General features: G+C 53.3%; 1 protein-coding gene across 2 annotated transcripts in view; it reads right to left on the reverse strand.

Moving 5' to 3' along the window:
- Positions 1-17,206, reverse strand: part of LOC140125878 (solute carrier organic anion transporter family member 1A2-like) — a 95,662-nt gene extending 78,456 nt beyond the window's left edge. For both annotated transcript variants that reach the window (XM_072144758.1, XM_072144759.1), the window contains exons 1-4: positions 17,098-17,206; positions 4,876-4,937; positions 1,591-1,732; positions 1,300-1,432 (exon numbers count right to left, since the gene is read on the reverse strand). In XM_072144758.1, the coding sequence (XP_072000859.1) occupies positions 1,300-1,432; positions 1,591-1,732; positions 4,876-4,929 (329 nt within the window). In that variant the 5' untranslated portion in view covers positions 4,930-4,937; positions 17,098-17,206. The remainder of the gene's footprint in view (positions 1-1,299; positions 1,433-1,590; positions 1,733-4,875; positions 4,938-17,097) is intronic.
- Between the last annotated feature and the right edge of the window lie 584 nt (positions 17,207-17,790).

Below are 17,790 nucleotides of genomic sequence, written 5' to 3' on the forward strand. Positions count from 1 at the left end.
CCCCTAGTGGTGGTGTATAATGTGTATGTAGTGATCTCCCCTAGTGGTGGTGTATAATGTGTATGTAGTGATCTCCCCCTAGTGGTGGTGTATAATGTGTATGTAGTGATCTCCCCCTAGTGGTGGTGTATAATGTGTATGTAGTGATCTCCCCCTAGTGGTGGTGTATAATGTGTATGTAGTGATCTCCTCCTAGTGGTGGTGTATAATGTGTATGTAGTGATCTCCCCCTAGTGGTGGTGTATAATGTGTATGTAGTGATCTCCCCCTAGTGGTGGTGTATAATGTGTATGTAGTGATCTCCCCCTAGTGGTGGTGTATAATGTGTATGTAGTGATCTCCTCCTAGTGGTGGTGTATAATATGTATGTAGTGAGCTCCCCCTAGTGGTGGTGTATAATCTGTATGTAGTGATCTCCCCCTAGTGGTGGTGTATAATGTGTATGTAGTGATCTCCTCCTAGTGGTGGTGTATAATCTGTATGTAGTGATCTCCCCCTAGTGGTGGTGTATAATGTGTATGTAGTGATCTCCTCCTAGTGGTGGTGTATAATGTGTATGTAGTGATCTCCTCCTAGTGGTGATGTATAATGTGTATGTAGTGATCTCCTCCTAGTGGTGATGTATAATCTGTATGTAGTGATCTCCTCCTAGTGGTGGTGTATAATGTGTATGTAGTGATCTCCTCCTAGTGGTGGTGTATAATGTGTATGCAGTGATCTCCTCCTAGTGGTGGTGTATAATCTGTATGTAGTGATCTCCCCCTAGTGGTGGTGTATAATGTGTATGTAGTGATCTCCTCCTAGTGGTGGTGTATAATCTGTATGTAGTGATCTCCCCCTAGTGGTGGTGTATAATGTGTATGTAGTGATCTCCTCCTAGTGGTGGTGTATAATGTGTATGCAGGGAGCTCCCCCTAGTGGTGGTGTATAATGTGTATGTAGTGAGCTCCTCCTAGTGGTGGTGTATAATGTGTATGCTGTGATCTCCTCCTAGTGGTGGTGTATAATGTGTATGTAGTGATCTCCTCCTAGTGGTGGTGTATAATCTGTATGTAGTGATCTCCCCCTAGTGGTGGTGTATAATGTGTATGTAGTGATCTCCCCCTAGTGGTGGTGTATAATGTGTATGTAGTGAGCTCCCCCTAGTGGTGGTGTATAATGTGTATGTAGTGATCTCCTCCTAGTGGTGGTGTATAATGTGTATGTAGTGAGCTCCCCCTAGTGGTGATGTATAATCAGTATGCTTTGAGCTCCCCCTAGTGGTGGTGCAGTTACTCCCCCTGTGGTCGGGGGTCTCACCTCCTCATGATGAAGTGGGGGCTTGCGGTCAGGCAGCTTCCCAGGAACATGATTATGCATCCTATTGATATCATCCGTGGACGGTGCAGTTTGGCCCCGTAGTAACTGACCAGGGTGATGACCAGCAGGTTTCCTGCAGTACAAGAGACGAGGCTCTGAGACTACAAGGGATCTCCTTCAAATATCCTTAAAGGGCAACTCTACCCCAAGCTGAGATGTGAGAATCCTGAGCTGTGATTGGCTGATGGCAGTGACAGTCATCATCTGCTCCTCCCCTTCCCAATACTTTACCAATATCGAAGCTTCCATCAATCACCCCGACCAGAGAAGAGGGAATGTTAAATCGTCTCTCAATCTGAGTGATCATACTCCGAGAGTAAGTGAGAGCCAGAGTCTTGGTGATGTAAGCGAAGGAGAGAGCGAAGAGGAAAATCTGGAAGAAGAAAAACATGAAATAAGCAGGGGGCAGAGCTGTGACCCCTCTCACACCGGATATACAGGCAGGGGGCGGGGCTGTGACTACCTCTCACACAGGATATACAGGCAGGGGGCGGAGCTGTGACTACCTCTCACACAGGATATACAGGCAGGGGGCGGGGCTGTGACTCCCTCTCACACAGAATATACAGGCAGGGGGCGGGGCTGTGATTACCATCACACAGGATATACAGGCAGGGGGCGGGGCATCACACCGGATATACAGGCAGGGGGCAGGGCATCACACAGGATATACAGGCAGGGGGCGAGGCATCACACAGGATATACAGGCAGTGGGCGGGGCTGTCACTACCTCTCACACAGGATATACAGGCAGGGGGCGGGGCTGTGACTACCTCTCACACAGGATGTACAGGCAGGGGGCGGGGCTGTGACTACCTCTCACAAAGGATGTACAGGCAGGGGGCGGGGCTGTTACTACCTCTCACACAGGATATACAGGCAGGGGGCGGGGCTGTGACTACCATCACACAGGATATACAGGCAGGGGGCGGGGCTGTGACTACCTCTCACACAGGATATACAGGCAGGGGGCGGGGCTGTGACTACCTCTCACACAGGATATACAGGCAGGGGGCGGAGCTGTGACTCCCTCTCACACAGGATATACAGGCAGGGGGCGGGGCATCACACCGGATATACAGGCAGGGGGCGGGGCATCACACAGGATATACAGGCAGGGGGCGGGGCATAACACAGGATATACAGGCAGGGGGCGGGGCTGTGACTACCTCTCACACAGGATGTACAGGCAGGGGGCGGGGCTGTGACTACCTCTCACACAGGATATACAGGCAGGGGGCGGGGCTGTGACCACCTCTCACACAGGATATACAGGCAGGGGGGCGGAGCTGTGACTACCTCTCACACAGGATATACAGGCAGGGGGTGGGGCTGTGACTACCTCTCACACAGGATATACAGGCAGGGGGCGGGGCTGTGACTACCTCTCACACAGGATATACAGGCAGGGGGCGGGGCTGTGACTACCTCTCACACAGGATATACAGGCAGGGGGCGGGGCATCACACCGGATATACATGCAGGGGGCGGGGCATCACACAGGATATACAGGCAGGGGACGGGGCATCACACAGGATATACAGACAGGGGGCGGGGCTGTGACTACCTCTCACACAAGATATACAGGCAGGGGGCGGGGCTGTGACTACCTCTCACACAGGATATACAGGCAGGGGGCGGGGCATCACACAGGATATACAGGCAGGGGGCGGGGCATCACACAGGATATATAGACAGGGGGCGGGGCTGTGACTACCTCTCCCACAGGATATACAGGCAGGGGGCGGGGCTGTGACGACCTCTCACACAGGATATACAGGCAGGGGGCGGGGCTGTGACTACCTCTCACACAGGATATACAGGCAGGGGGCGGGGCTGTGACTACCTCTCACACAGGATATACAGGCAGGGGGCGGGGCTGTGACTACCTCTCACACAGGTTATACAGGCAGGGGGCGGGGCTGTGACCACCTCTCACACAGGATATACAGGCAGGGGGCGAGGCTGTGACTACCTCTCACACAGGATGTACAGGCAGGGGGCGGGGCTGTGACTACCTCTCACACAGGATATACAGGCAGGGGGTGGGGCTGTGACTACCTCTCACACAGGATATACAGGCAGGGGGCGGAGCTGTGACTCCCTCTCACACAGGATATACAGGCAGGGGGCGGGGCATCACACCGGATATACAGGCAGGGGGCGGGGCATAACACAGGATATACAGGCAGGGGGCGGGGCTGTGACTACCTCTCACACAGGATGTACATGCAGGGGGCGGGGCTGTGACTACCTCTCACACAGGATATACAGGCAGGGGGCGGGGCTGTGTCTACCTCTCACACAGGATATACAGCCAGGGGGCGGGGCTGTGACTACCTCTCACACAGGATATACAGGCAGGGGGCGGGGCTGTGACTACCTCTCACACAGGATATACAGGCAGGGGGCGGGGCTGTGACCACCTCTCACACAGGATATACAGGCAGGGGGGCGGAGCTGTGACTACCTCTCACACAGGATATACAGGCAGGGGGTGGGGCTGTGACTACCTCTCACACAGGATATACAGGCAGGGGGCGGGGCTGTGACTACCTCTCACACAGGATATACAGGCAGGGGGCGGGGCTGTGACTACCTCTCACACAGGATATACAGGCAGGGGGCGGGGCATCACACCGGATATACAGGCAGGGGGCGGGGCATCACACAGGATATACAGGCAGGGGACGGGGCATCACACAGGATATACAGACAGGGGGCGGGGCTGTGACTACCTCTCACACAGGATATACAGGCAGGGGGCGGGGCTGTGACTACCTCTCACACCGGATATACAGGCAGGGGGCGGGGCATCACACAGGATATACAGGCAGGGGGCGGGGCATCACACAGGATATACAGACAGGGGGCGGGGCTGTGACTACCTCTCCCACAGGATATACAGGCAGGGGGCGGGCTGTGACTACCTCTCACACAGGATATACAGGCAGGGGGCGGGGCTGTGACTACCTATCACACAGGATATACAGGCAGGGGGCGGGGCTGTGACTACCTCTCACACAGGATATACAGGCAGGGGGCGGGGCTGTGACTACCTCTCACACAGGATATACAGGCAGGGGGCGGGGCTGTGACTACCTCACACACAGGATATACAGGCAGGGGGCGGGGCTGTGACTACCTCTCACACAGGTTATACAGGCAGGGGGCGGGGCTGTGACTACCTCTCACACAGGATATACAGGCAGGGGGCGGGGCTGTGACTACCTCTCACACAGGATATACAGCCAGGGGGCGGGGCTATGACTCCGGTAAAGCTGAGTGACTACTAGAGATTTCTGATTCCTTTGTTAGACATTTATATTAAATGTCTTGTGAAGTCTCTACAAATTTTCTGGATTTTGTTTTTTCTCCTTTCTAGGGTTAAGTGTAGAAAAAACATTTTGACTTCAACTAAAGCTTAGGAAATATTCAGAAAACTCTTTTTTTTAATGGATATTGATGCAGGAGCAGTCACTCAACTTTCCCGGGCTCCTGAGCAGTGGCTCTCACCTTCAGTCTGGACACGTGACATTTCTTCTTCGCAGGGGGAGGAGCCTCTGCCATGTTTATTTCTGTGAAAGGATGGAGGAAGTCTCATTGGTCCGCTCATAAGAGAAGAAACAATGGGGCAGATTTATCAAGCTGTCTGAAAGTCAGAATATTCCTAGTTGCTCATGGCAATCAATCACAGCTCCCCTTTAAAATATTCATGAGCACTGGTAAAATGAAAGCTGAGCTGTGATTGGTTGCCATGAGCAACTAGGAATATTCTGACTTTCAGACAGCTTGATAAATCTGCCCCACTGTATCAGAACAAAGGACACTGCACATAGTACAGACTGCACAGGAGGGAGGACACTGCACATAGTACAGACTGCACAGGAGAGAGGACACTGCACATAGTACAGACTGCACAGGAGGGAGGACACTGCACATAGTACAGACTGCACAGGAGAGAGGACACTGCACATAATACAGACTGCACAAGAGGAGGACACTGCACATTGTACAGACTGCACAGGAGGGAGGTCACTGCACATAGTACAGACTGCACAGGAGGGAGGACACTGCACATAGTACAGACTGCACAGGAGGGAGGACACTGCACATAGTACAGACTGCACAGGAGGGAGGACACTGCACATAGTACAGACTGCACAGGAGGGGAGGACACTGCACATAGTACAGACTGCACAGGAGGGAGGACACTGCACATAGTACAGACTGCACAGGAGAGAGGACACTGCACATAGTACAGACTGCACAGGAGGGAGGACACTGCACATAGTACAGACTGCACAGGAGAGAGGACACTGCACATAATACAGACTGCACAAGAGGAGGACACTGCACATTGTACAGACTGCACAGGAGGGAGGTCACTGCACATAGTACAGACTACACAGGAGGGAGGACACTGCACATAGTACAGACTGCACAGGAGGAAGGACACTGCACATAGTACAGACTGCACAGGAGGGAGGACACTGCACATAGTACAGGCTGCACAGGAGGGAGGACACTGCACATAGTACAGACTACACAGGAGGGAGGACACTGCACATAGTACAGACTGCACAGGAGGAAGGACACTGCACATAGTACAGACTGCACAGGAGGGAGGACACTGCACATAGTACAGGCTGCACAGGAGGGAGGACACTGCACATAGTACAGACTGCACAGGAGAGAGGACACTGCACATAGTACAGACTGCACAGGAGGGAGGACACTGCACATAGTACAGGCTGCACAGGAGGGAGGTCACTGCGCATAGTACAGACTGCACAGGAAGGAGGACACTGCACATAGTACAGACTGCACAGGAGAGAGGACACTGCACATAGTACAGACTGCACAGGAGGGAGGATACTGCACATAGTACAGACTGCACAGGAGGGAGGACACTGCACATAGTACAGACTGCACAGGAGGAGGATACTGCACATAGTACAGACTGCACAGGAGGAGGACACTGCACATAGTACAGACTGCACAGGAGAGAGGACACTGCACATAGTACAGACTGCACAGGAGGAGGATACTGCACATAGTACAGACTGCACAGGAGGGAGGACACTGCACATAGTACAGACTGCACAGGAGAGAGGACACTGCACATAGTACAGACTGCACAGGAGGGAGGACACTGCACATAGTACAGACTGCACAGGAGGGAGGATACTGCACATAGTACAGACTGCACAGGAGGGAGGACACTGCACATAGTACAGACTGCACAGGAGGAGGACACTGCACATAGCACAGACTGCACAGGAGGAGGACACTGCACATAGTACAGACTGCACAGGAGGGAGGACACTGACCATAGTACAGACTGCACAGGAGGGAGGACACTGCAGATAGTACAGACTGCACAGGAGGGAGGACACTGCACATAGTACAGACTGCACAGGAGGAGGATACTGCACATAGTACAGACTGCACAGGAGGAGGATACTGCACATAGTACAGACTGCACAGGAGGGAGGACACTGCACATAGTACAGACTGCACAGGAGAGAGGACACTGCACATAGTACAGACTGCACAGGAGGAGGACACTGCACATAGTACAGACTGCACAGTAGGGAGGACACTGCACATAGTACAGACTGCACAGGAGGGAGGACACTGCACATAGTACAGACTGCACAGGAGGGGAGGACACTGCACATAGTACAGACTGCACAGGAGAGAGGACACTGCACATAGTACAGACTGCACAGGAGGAGGATACTGCACATAGTACAGACTGCACAGGAGGAGGACACTGCACATAGCACAGACTGCACAGGAGGAGGACACTGCACATAGTACAGACTGCACAGGAGGGAGGACACTGCACATAGTACAGACTGCACAGGAGGGAGGACACTGCACATAGTACAGACTGCACAGGAGAGAGGACACTGCACATAGTACAGACTGCACAGGAGGGAGGACACTGCACATAGTACAGACTGTATAGGAGGGAGGACACTGCACATAGTACAGACTGCACAGGAGGGAGGACACTGCACATAGTACAGACTGCACAGGAGGGAGGACACTGCACATAGTACAGACTGCACAGGAGGGAGGACACTGCACATAGTACAGACTGCACAGGAGGGAGGACACTGCACATAGTACAGGCTGCACAGGAGGGAGGACACTGCACATAGTACAGACTGCACAGGAGAGAGGACACTGCACATAGTACAGACTGCACAGGAGGGAGGACACTGCACATAGTACAGGCTGCACAGGAGGGAGGACACTGCACATAGTACAGACTGCACAGGAGAGAGGACACTGCACATAGTACAGACTGCACAGGAGGGAGGATACTGCACATAGTACAGACTGCACAGGAGGGAGGACTCTGCACATAGTACAGACTGCACAGGAGGAGGATACTGCACATAGTACAGACTGCACAGGAGGAGGACACTGCACATAGTACAGACTGCACAGGAGAGAGGACACTGCACATAGTACAGACTGCACAGGAGGAGGATACTGCACATAGTACAGACTGCACAGGAGGGAGGACACTGCACATAGTACAGACTGCACAGGAGAGAGGACACTGCACATAGTACAGACTGCACAGGAGGGAGGACACTGCACATAGTACAGACTGCACAGGAGGGAGGATACTGCACATAGTACAGACTGCACAGGAGGGAGGACACTGCACATAGTACAGACTGCACAGGAGGAGGACACTGCACATAGCACAGACTGCACAGGAGGAGGACACTGCACATAGTACAGACTGCACAGGAGGGAGGACACTGACCATAGTACAGACTGCACAGGAGGGAGGACACTGCAGATAGTACAGACTGCACAGGAGGGAGGACACTGCACATAGTACAGACTGCACAGGAGGAGGATACTGCACATAGTACAGACTGCACAGGAGGAGGATACTGCACATAGTACAGACTGCACAGGAGGGAGGACACTGCACATAGTACAGACTGCACAGGAGAGAGGACACTGCACATAGTACAGACTGCACAGGAGGAGGACACTGCACATAGTACAGACTGCACAGTAGGGAGGACACTGCACATAGTACAGACTGCACAGGAGGGAGGACACTGCACATAGTACAGACTGCACAGGAGGGGAGGACACTGCACATAGTACAGACTGCACAGGAGAGAGGACACTGCACATAGTACAGACTGCACAGGAGGAGGATACTGCACATAGTACAGACTGCACAGGAGGAGGACACTGCACATAGCACAGACTGCACAGGAGGAGGACACTGCACATAGTACAGACTGCACAGGAGGGAGGACACTGCACATAGTACAGACTGCACAGGAGAGAGGACACTGCACATAGTACAGACTGCACAGGAGGGAGGACACTGTACATAGTACAGACTGCACAGGAGGGAGGACACTGCACATAGTACAGACTGTATAGGAGGGAGGACACTGCACATAGTACAGACTGCACAGGAGGGAGGACACTGCACATAGTACAGACTGCACAGGAGGGAGGACACTGCACATAGTACAGACTGCACAGGAGGGAGGACACTGCACATAGTACAGACTGCACAGGAGGGAGGACACTACACATAGTACAGACTGCACAGGAGGGAGGAGACTGCACATAGTACAGACTGCACAGGAGGGAGGACACTGCACATAGTACAGACTGCACAGGAGAGAGGATACTGCACATAGTACAGACTGCACAGGAGGGAGGACACTGCACATAGTACAGACTGCACAGGAGGGAGGACACTGCACATAGTACAGACTGCACAGGAGGGAGGACACTGCACATAGTACAGACTGCACAGGAGGGAGGAGACTGCACATAGTACAGACTGCACAGGAGGGAGGACACTGCACATAGTACAGACTGCACAGGAGGGAGGACACTGCACATAGTACAGACTGCACAGGAGGGAGGACACTGCACATAGTACAGACTGCACAGGAGGGAGGACACTGCACATAGTACAGACTGCACAGAAGGGAGGACACTGCACACAGTACAGACTGCACAGGAGGGGGACACTGCACACAGTACAGACTGCACAGGAGGGGGACACTGCACATAGTACAGACTGCACAGGAGGGAGGACACTGACCATAGTACAGACTGCACAGGAGAGAGGACACTGCACATAGTACAGACTGCACAGGAGAGAGGACACTGCACATAGTACAGACTGCACAGGAGGGAGGAGACTGCACATAGTACAGACTGCACAGGAGGGAGGACACTGCACATAGTACAGACTGCACAGGAGGGAGGGCACTGCTCATAGTACAGACTGCACAGGAGGGAGGACACTGCACATAGTACAGACTGCACAGGAGGGAGGACACTGCACATAGTACAGACTGCACAGGAGGGAGGACACTGCACATAGTACAGACTGCACAGGAGAGAGGACAGTGCACATAGTACAGACTGCACAGCAGGGAGGACACTGCACATAGTACAGACTGCACAGGAGGGAGGACACTGCACATAGTACAGACTGTACAGGAGGGAGGACACCGCGCATAGTACAGACTGCACAGGAGAGAGGACAGTGCACATAGTACAGACTGCACAGCAGGGAGGACACTGCACATAGTACAGACTGCACAGGAGGGAGGACACTGCACATAGTACAGTCTGTACAGGAGGGAAGACACCGCGCATAGTACAGACTGCACAGGAGGGAGGACACTGCACATAGTACAGACTGCACAGGAGGGAGGACACTGCACATAGTACAGACTGCACAGGAGGGAGGACACTGCACATAGTACAGACTGCACAGGAGGGAGGACACTGCACATAGTACAGACTGCACAGGAGGGAGGACACTGCACATAGTACAGACTGCACAGGAGGGAGGACACTGCACATAGTACAGACTGCACAGGAGGGAGGACACTGCACATAGTACAGACTGCACAGGAGGGAGGACACTGCACATAGTACAGACTGCACAGGAGGGAGGACACTGCACATAGTACAGACTGCACAGGAGAGAGGACACTGCACATAGTACAGACTGCACAGGAGAGAGGACACTGCACATAGTAGAGACTGCACAGGAGGGAGGACACTGCACATAGTACAGACTGCATAGGAGGGAGGACACTGCACATAGTACAGACTGCACAGGAGAGAGGATACTGCACATAGTACAGACTGCACAGGAGGGAGGACACTGCACATAGTACAGACTGCACAGGAGGGAGGACACTGCACATAGTACAGACTGCACAGGAGGGGAGGACACTGCACATAGTACAGACTGCACAGGAGAGAGGACACTGCACATAGTACAGACTGCACAGGAGGAGGATACTGCACATAGTACAGACTGCACAGGAGGAGGACACTGCACATAGCACAGACTGCACAGGAGGAGGACACTGCACATAGTACAGACTGCACAGGAGGGAGGACACTGCACATAGTACAGACTGCACAGGAGGGAGGACACTGCACATAGTACAGACTGCACAGGAGAGAGGACACTGCACATAGTACAGACTGCACAGGAGGGAGGACACTGCACATAGTACAGACTGTATAGGAGGGAGGACACTGCACATAGTACAGACTGCACAGGAGGGAGGACACTGCACATAGTACAGACTGCACAGGAGGGAGGACACTGCACATAGTACAGACTGCACAGGAGGGAGGACACTGCACATAGTACAGACTGCACAGGAGGGAGGACACTGCACATAGTACAGGCTGCACAGGAGGGAGGACACTGCACATAGTACAGACTGCACAGGAGAGAGGACACTGCACATAGTACAGACTGCACAGGAGGGAGGACACTGCACATAGTACAGGCTGCACAGGAGGGAGGACACTGCACATAGTACAGACTGCACAGGAGAGAGGACACTGCACATAGTACAGACTGCACAGGAGGGAGGATACTGCACATAGTACAGACTGCACAGGAGGGAGGACACTGCACATAGTACAGACTGCACAGGAGGAGGATACTGCACATAGTACAGACTGCACAGGAGGAGGACACTGCACATAGTACAGACTGCACAGGAGAGAGGACACTGCACATAGTACAGACTGCACAGGAGGAGGATACTGCACATAGTACAGACTGCACAGGAGGGAGGACACTGCACATAGTACAGACTGCACAGGAGAGAGGACACTGCACATAGTACAGACTGCACAGGAGGGAGGACACTGCACATAGTACAGACTGCACAGGAGGGAGGATACTGCACATAGTACAGACTGCACAGGAGGGAGGACACTGCACATAGTACAGACTGCACAGGAGGAGGACACTGCACATAGCACAGACTGCACAGGAGGAGGACACTGCACATAGTACAGACTGCACAGGAGGGAGGACACTGACCATAGTACAGACTGCACAGGAGGGAGGACACTGCAGATAGTACAGACTGCACAGGAGGGAGGACACTGCACATAGTACAGACTGCACAGGAGGAGGATACTGCACATAGTACAGACTGCACAGGAGGAGGATACTGCACATAGTACAGACTGCACAGGAGGGAGGACACTGCACATAGTACAGACTGCACAGGAGAGAGGACACTGCACATAGTACAGACTGCACAGGAGGAGGACACTGCACATAGTACAGACTGCACAGGAGGGAGGACACTGCACATAGCACAGACTGCACAGGAGGAGGACACTGCACATAGTACAGACTGCACAGGAGGGAGGACACTGCACATAGTCCAGACTGCACAGGAGGAGGACACTGCACATAGTACAGACTGCACAGGAGGGAGGACACTGCACATAGTACAGACTGCACAGGAGGGAGGACACTGCACATAGTACAGACTGCACAGGAGGGAGGACACTGCACATAGTACAGACTGCACAGGAGGGAGGACACTGCACATAGTCCAGACTGCACAGGAGGAGGACACTGCACATAGTACAGACTGCACAGGAGGGAGGACACTGCACATAGTACAGACTGCACAGGAGGGAGGACACTGCACATAGTACAGACTGCACAGGAGGGAGGACACTGCACATAGTACAGACTGCACAGGAGAGAGGACACTGCACATAGTACAGACTGCACAGGAGGGAGGACACTGCACATAGTACAGACTGCACAGTAGGGAGGACACTGCACATAGTACAGACTGCACAGGAGGGAGGACACTGCACATAGTACAGACTGCACAGGAGGGGAGGACACTGCACATAGTACAGACTGCACAGGAGAGAGGACACTGCACATAGTACAGACTGCACAGGAGGAGGATACTGCACATAGTACAGACTGCACAGGAGGAGGACACTGCACATAGCACAGACTGCACAGGAGGAGGACACTGCACATAGTACAGACTGCACAGGAGGGAGGACACTGCACATAGTACAGACTGCACAGGAGAGAGGACACTGCACATAGTACAGACTGCACAGGAGGGAGGACACTGTACATAGTACAGACTGCACAGGAGGGAGGACACTGCACATAGTACAGACTGTATAGGAGGGAGGACACTGCACATAGTACAGACTGCACAGGAGGGAGGACACTGCACATAGTACAGACTGCACAGGAGGGAGGACACTGCACATAGTACAGACTGCACAGGAGGGAGGACACTGCACATAGTACAGACTGCACAGGAGGGAGGACACTACACATAGTACAGACTGCACAGGAGGGAGGAGACTGCACATAGTACAGACTGCACAGGAGGGAGGACACTGCACATAGTACAGACTGCACAGGAGAGAGGATACTGCACATAGTACAGACTGCACAGGAGGGAGGACACTGCACATAGTACAGACTGCACAGGAGGGAGGACACTGCACATAGTACAGACTGCACAGGAGGGAGGACACTGCACATAGTACAGACTGCACAGGAGGGAGGAGACTGCACATAGTACAGACTGCACAGGAGGGAGGACACTGCACATAGTACAGACTGCACAGGAGGGAGGACACTGCACATAGTACAGACTGCACAGGAGGGAGGACACTGCACATAGTACAGACTGCACAGGAGGGAGGACACTGCACATAGTACAGACTGCACAGGAGGGAGGACACTGCACATAGTACAGACTGCACAGAAGGGAGGACACTGCACACAGTACAGACTGCACAGGAGGGGGACACTGCACACAGTACAGACTGCACAGGAGGGGGACACTGCACATAGTACAGACTGCACAGGAGGGAGGACACTGACCATAGTACAGACTGCACAGGAGAGAGGACACTGCACATAGTACAGACTGCACAGGAGAGAGGACACTGCACATAGTACAGACTGCACAGGAGGGAGGAGACTGCACATAGTACAGACTGCACAGGAGGGAGGACACTGCACATAGTACAGACTGCACAGGAGGGAGGGCACTGCTCATAGTACAGACTGCACAGGAGGGAGGACACTGCACATAGTACAGACTGCACAGGAGGGAGGACACTGCACATAGTACAGACTGCACAGGAGGGAGGACACTGCACATAGTACAGACTGCACAGGAGAGAGGACAGTGCACATAGTACAGACTGCACAGCAGGGAGGACACTGCACATAGTACAGACTGCACAGGAGGGAGGACACTGCACATAGTACAGACTGTACAGGAGGGAGGACACCGCGCATAGTACAGACTGCACAGGAGAGAGGACAGTGCACATAGTACAGACTGCACAGCAGGGAGGACACTGCACATAGTACAGACTGCACAGGAGGGAGGACACTGCACATAGTACAGTCTGTACAGGAGGGAGGACACCGCGCATAGTACAGACTGCACAGGAGGGAGGACACTGCACATAGTACAGACTGCACAGGAGGGAGGACACTGCACATAGTACAGACTGCACAGGAGGGAGGACACTGCACATAGTACAGACTGCACAGGAGGGAGGACACTGCACATAGTACAGACTGCACAGGAGGGAGGACACTGCACATAGTACAGACTGCACAGGAGGGAGGACACTGCACATAGTACAGACTGCACAGGAGGGAGGACACTGCACATAGTACAGACTGCACAGGAGGGAGGACACTGCACATAGTACAGACTGCACAGGAGGGAGGACACTGCACATAGTACAGACTGCACAGGAGGGAGGACACTGCACATAGTACAGACTGCACAGGAGGGAGGACACTGCACATAGTACAGACTGCACAGGAGGGAGGACACTGCACATAGTACAGACTGCACAGGAGGGAGGACACTGCACATAGTACAGACTGCACAGGAGGGAGGACACTGCACATAGTACAGACTGCACAGGAGGGAGGACACTGCACATAGTACAGACTGCACAGGAGGGAGGACACTGCACATAGTACAGACTGCACAGGAGAGAGGACACTGCACATAGTACAGACTGCACAGGAGAGAGGACACTGCACATAGTAGAGACTGCACAGGAGGGAGGACACTGCACATAGTACAGACTGCATAGGAGGGAGGACACTGCACATAGTACAGACTGCACAGGAGAGAGGATACTGCACATAGTACAGACTGCACAGGAGGGAGGACACTGCACATAGTACAGACTGCACAGGAGGGAGGACACTGCACATAGTACAGACTGCACAGGAGGGAGGACACTGCACATAGTACAGACTGCACAGGAGGGAGGACACTGCACATAGTACAGACTGCACAGGAGGGAGGACACTGCACATAGTACAGACTGCACAGGAGGGAGGACACTACACATAGTACAGACTGCACAGGAGAGAGGACACTGCACATAGTACAGACTGCACAGGAGGGAGGACACTGCACATAGTACAGACTGCACAGGAGGAAGGATACTGCACATAGTACAGACTGCACAGGAGGGAGGACACTGCACATAGTACAGACTGCACAGGAGGGAGGACACTGCACATAGTACAGACTGCACAGGAGAGAGGACACTGCACATAGTACAGACTGCACAGGAGGGAGGACACAGCACATAGTACAGACTGCACAGGAGAGAGGACACTGCACATAGTACAGACTGCACAGGAGGGAGGACACTGCACATAGTACAGACTGCACAGGAGGGAGGACACTGCACATAGTACAGACTGCACAGGAGGGAGGACACTGCACATAGTACAGACTGCACAGGAGAGAGGACACTGCACATAGTACAGACTGCACAGGAGGGAGGACACAGCACATAGTACAGACTGCACAGGAGAGAGGACACTGCACATAGTACAGACTGCACAGGAGGGAGGACACTGCACATAGTACAGACTGCACAGGAGGGAGGACACTGCACATAGTACAGACTGCACAGGAGGGAGGACACTGCACATAGTACAGACTGCACAGGAGGAAGGACACTACGCATAGTACAGACTGCACAGGAGAGAGGACACTGCACATAGTACAGACTGCACAGGAGGGAGGACACTGCACATAGTACAGACTGCACAGGAGGGAGGACCCTGCGCATAGTACAGACTGCACAGGAGAGAGGACACTGCACATAGTACAGACTGCACAGGAGGGAGGACACTGCACATAGTACAGACTGCACAGGAGGGAGGACACTGCACATAGTACAGACTGCACAGGAGGGAGGACACTGCACATAGTACAGACTGCACAGGAGGAGGACACTGCACATAGTACAGACTGCACAGGAGGAGGACACTGAACATAGTACAGACTGCACAGGAGGGAGGAGACAATTTTTTCTAGGGTCTGTCCCACCGTCAGTGTCAGGCTGTTTATCCAGCACGTGGACTGATGCAGTGACAGACTTACGTATCATACATCACACAATCCTCTGTCGCCGCTCGGATAACAAATGAACTCCAGGGTCTTAGTTACATTTTGATCAAATTGTATCAAACACCAATCACTTCCCGGGACCTGATTGTTGTGGGTCCCTGCGCCATTGTGTGTGTTACTTTCTCTCAGTGTCTGAGACCACATGGAACACTCCGTATTCATTAGATTGTGAGCTCCTGGGGTCAGGGATGATGGGAGTGATACTCTTTGTGTGATAGGAGATTAGATTGTGAGCTCCTGGGGTCAGGGATGATGGGAGTGATACTCTGTGTGTGATAGGAGATTAGATTGTCAGCTCCTGGGGTCAGGGATGATGGGAGTGATACATGGTGTGTGATAGGAGATTAGATTGTCAGCTCCTGGGGTCAGGGATGATGGGAGTGATACTCTGTGTGTGATAGGAGATTAGATTGTCAGCTCCTGGGGTCAGGGATGATGGGAGTGATAGTCTGTGTGTGATAGGAGATTAGATTGTCAGCTCCTGGGGTCAGGGATGATGGGAGTGATAGTCTGTGTGTGATAGGAGATTAGATTGTCAGCTCCTGGGGTCAGGGATGATGGGAGTGATACACTGTGTGTGATAGGAGATTAGATTGTGAGCTCCTGGGGTCAGGGATGATGGGAGTGATACTCTGTGTGTGATAGGTGATTAGATTGTCAGCTCCTGGGGTCAGGGATGATGGGAGTGATACTCTTTGTGTGATAGGAGATTAGATTGTCAGTTGCTGGGGTCAGGGATGATGGGGGTGATACCCTGTGTACGGAGCAGAGGGAGTCATGTGACATGACTAGTCTTCCTCCTGGGGCTCCCGCTGCTCCGGGCCCCTCGGGTCGCACCAGGATGCTGCAGCCACCGATCACTTCCGTTTGGTCCAGTAAAATGTCCACCCAAAATCCCCGAAGAATGAGAAGTAAATGTACTCACGGTAGAGCCGGATCCTCGTGTGACCTGCGAGCGGCGGATTATGATCACAGCTGGACCTTGACCCGGCCTTTATAATTAACTCAAATATGCTGCAAGTATTTACTGCAGATATAGAGCAAAAGGCGCTGATTACTCAGATTACTATGGTAATGATGTCATCAGAAGGGGCGGGGCTGTGACTACCTCTCACACAGGATATACAGGCAGGGGGCGGGGCTGTGACTACCTCTCACACAGGATATACAGGCAGGGGGCGGGGCTGTGACTACCTCTCACACAGGATATACAGGCAGGGGGCGGGGCTGTGACTACCTCTCACACAGGATATACAGGCAGGGGGCGGGGCTGTGACTACCTCTCACACAGGATATACAGGCAGGGGGCGGGGCTGTGACTACCTCTCACACAGGATATACAGGCAGGGGGCGGGGCTGTGACTACCTCTCACACAGGATATACAGGCAGGGGGCGGGGCTGTGACTACCTCTCACACAGGATATACAGGCAGGGGGCGGGGCTGTGACTACCTCTCACACAGGATATACAGGCAGGGGGCGGGGCTGTGACTACCTCTCACACAGGATATACAGGCAGGGGGCGGGGCTGTGACTAGCTATCACACAGGATATACAGGCAGGGGGCGGGGCTGTGACTACCTCTCACACAGGATATACAGGCAGGGGGCGGGGCTGT

This window comes from Engystomops pustulosus, chromosome 4 (assembly GCF_040894005.1).
Source record: "Engystomops pustulosus chromosome 4, aEngPut4.maternal, whole genome shotgun sequence".
Classification (NCBI taxonomy): Eukaryota; Metazoa; Chordata; class Amphibia; order Anura; family Leptodactylidae; genus Engystomops; species Engystomops pustulosus.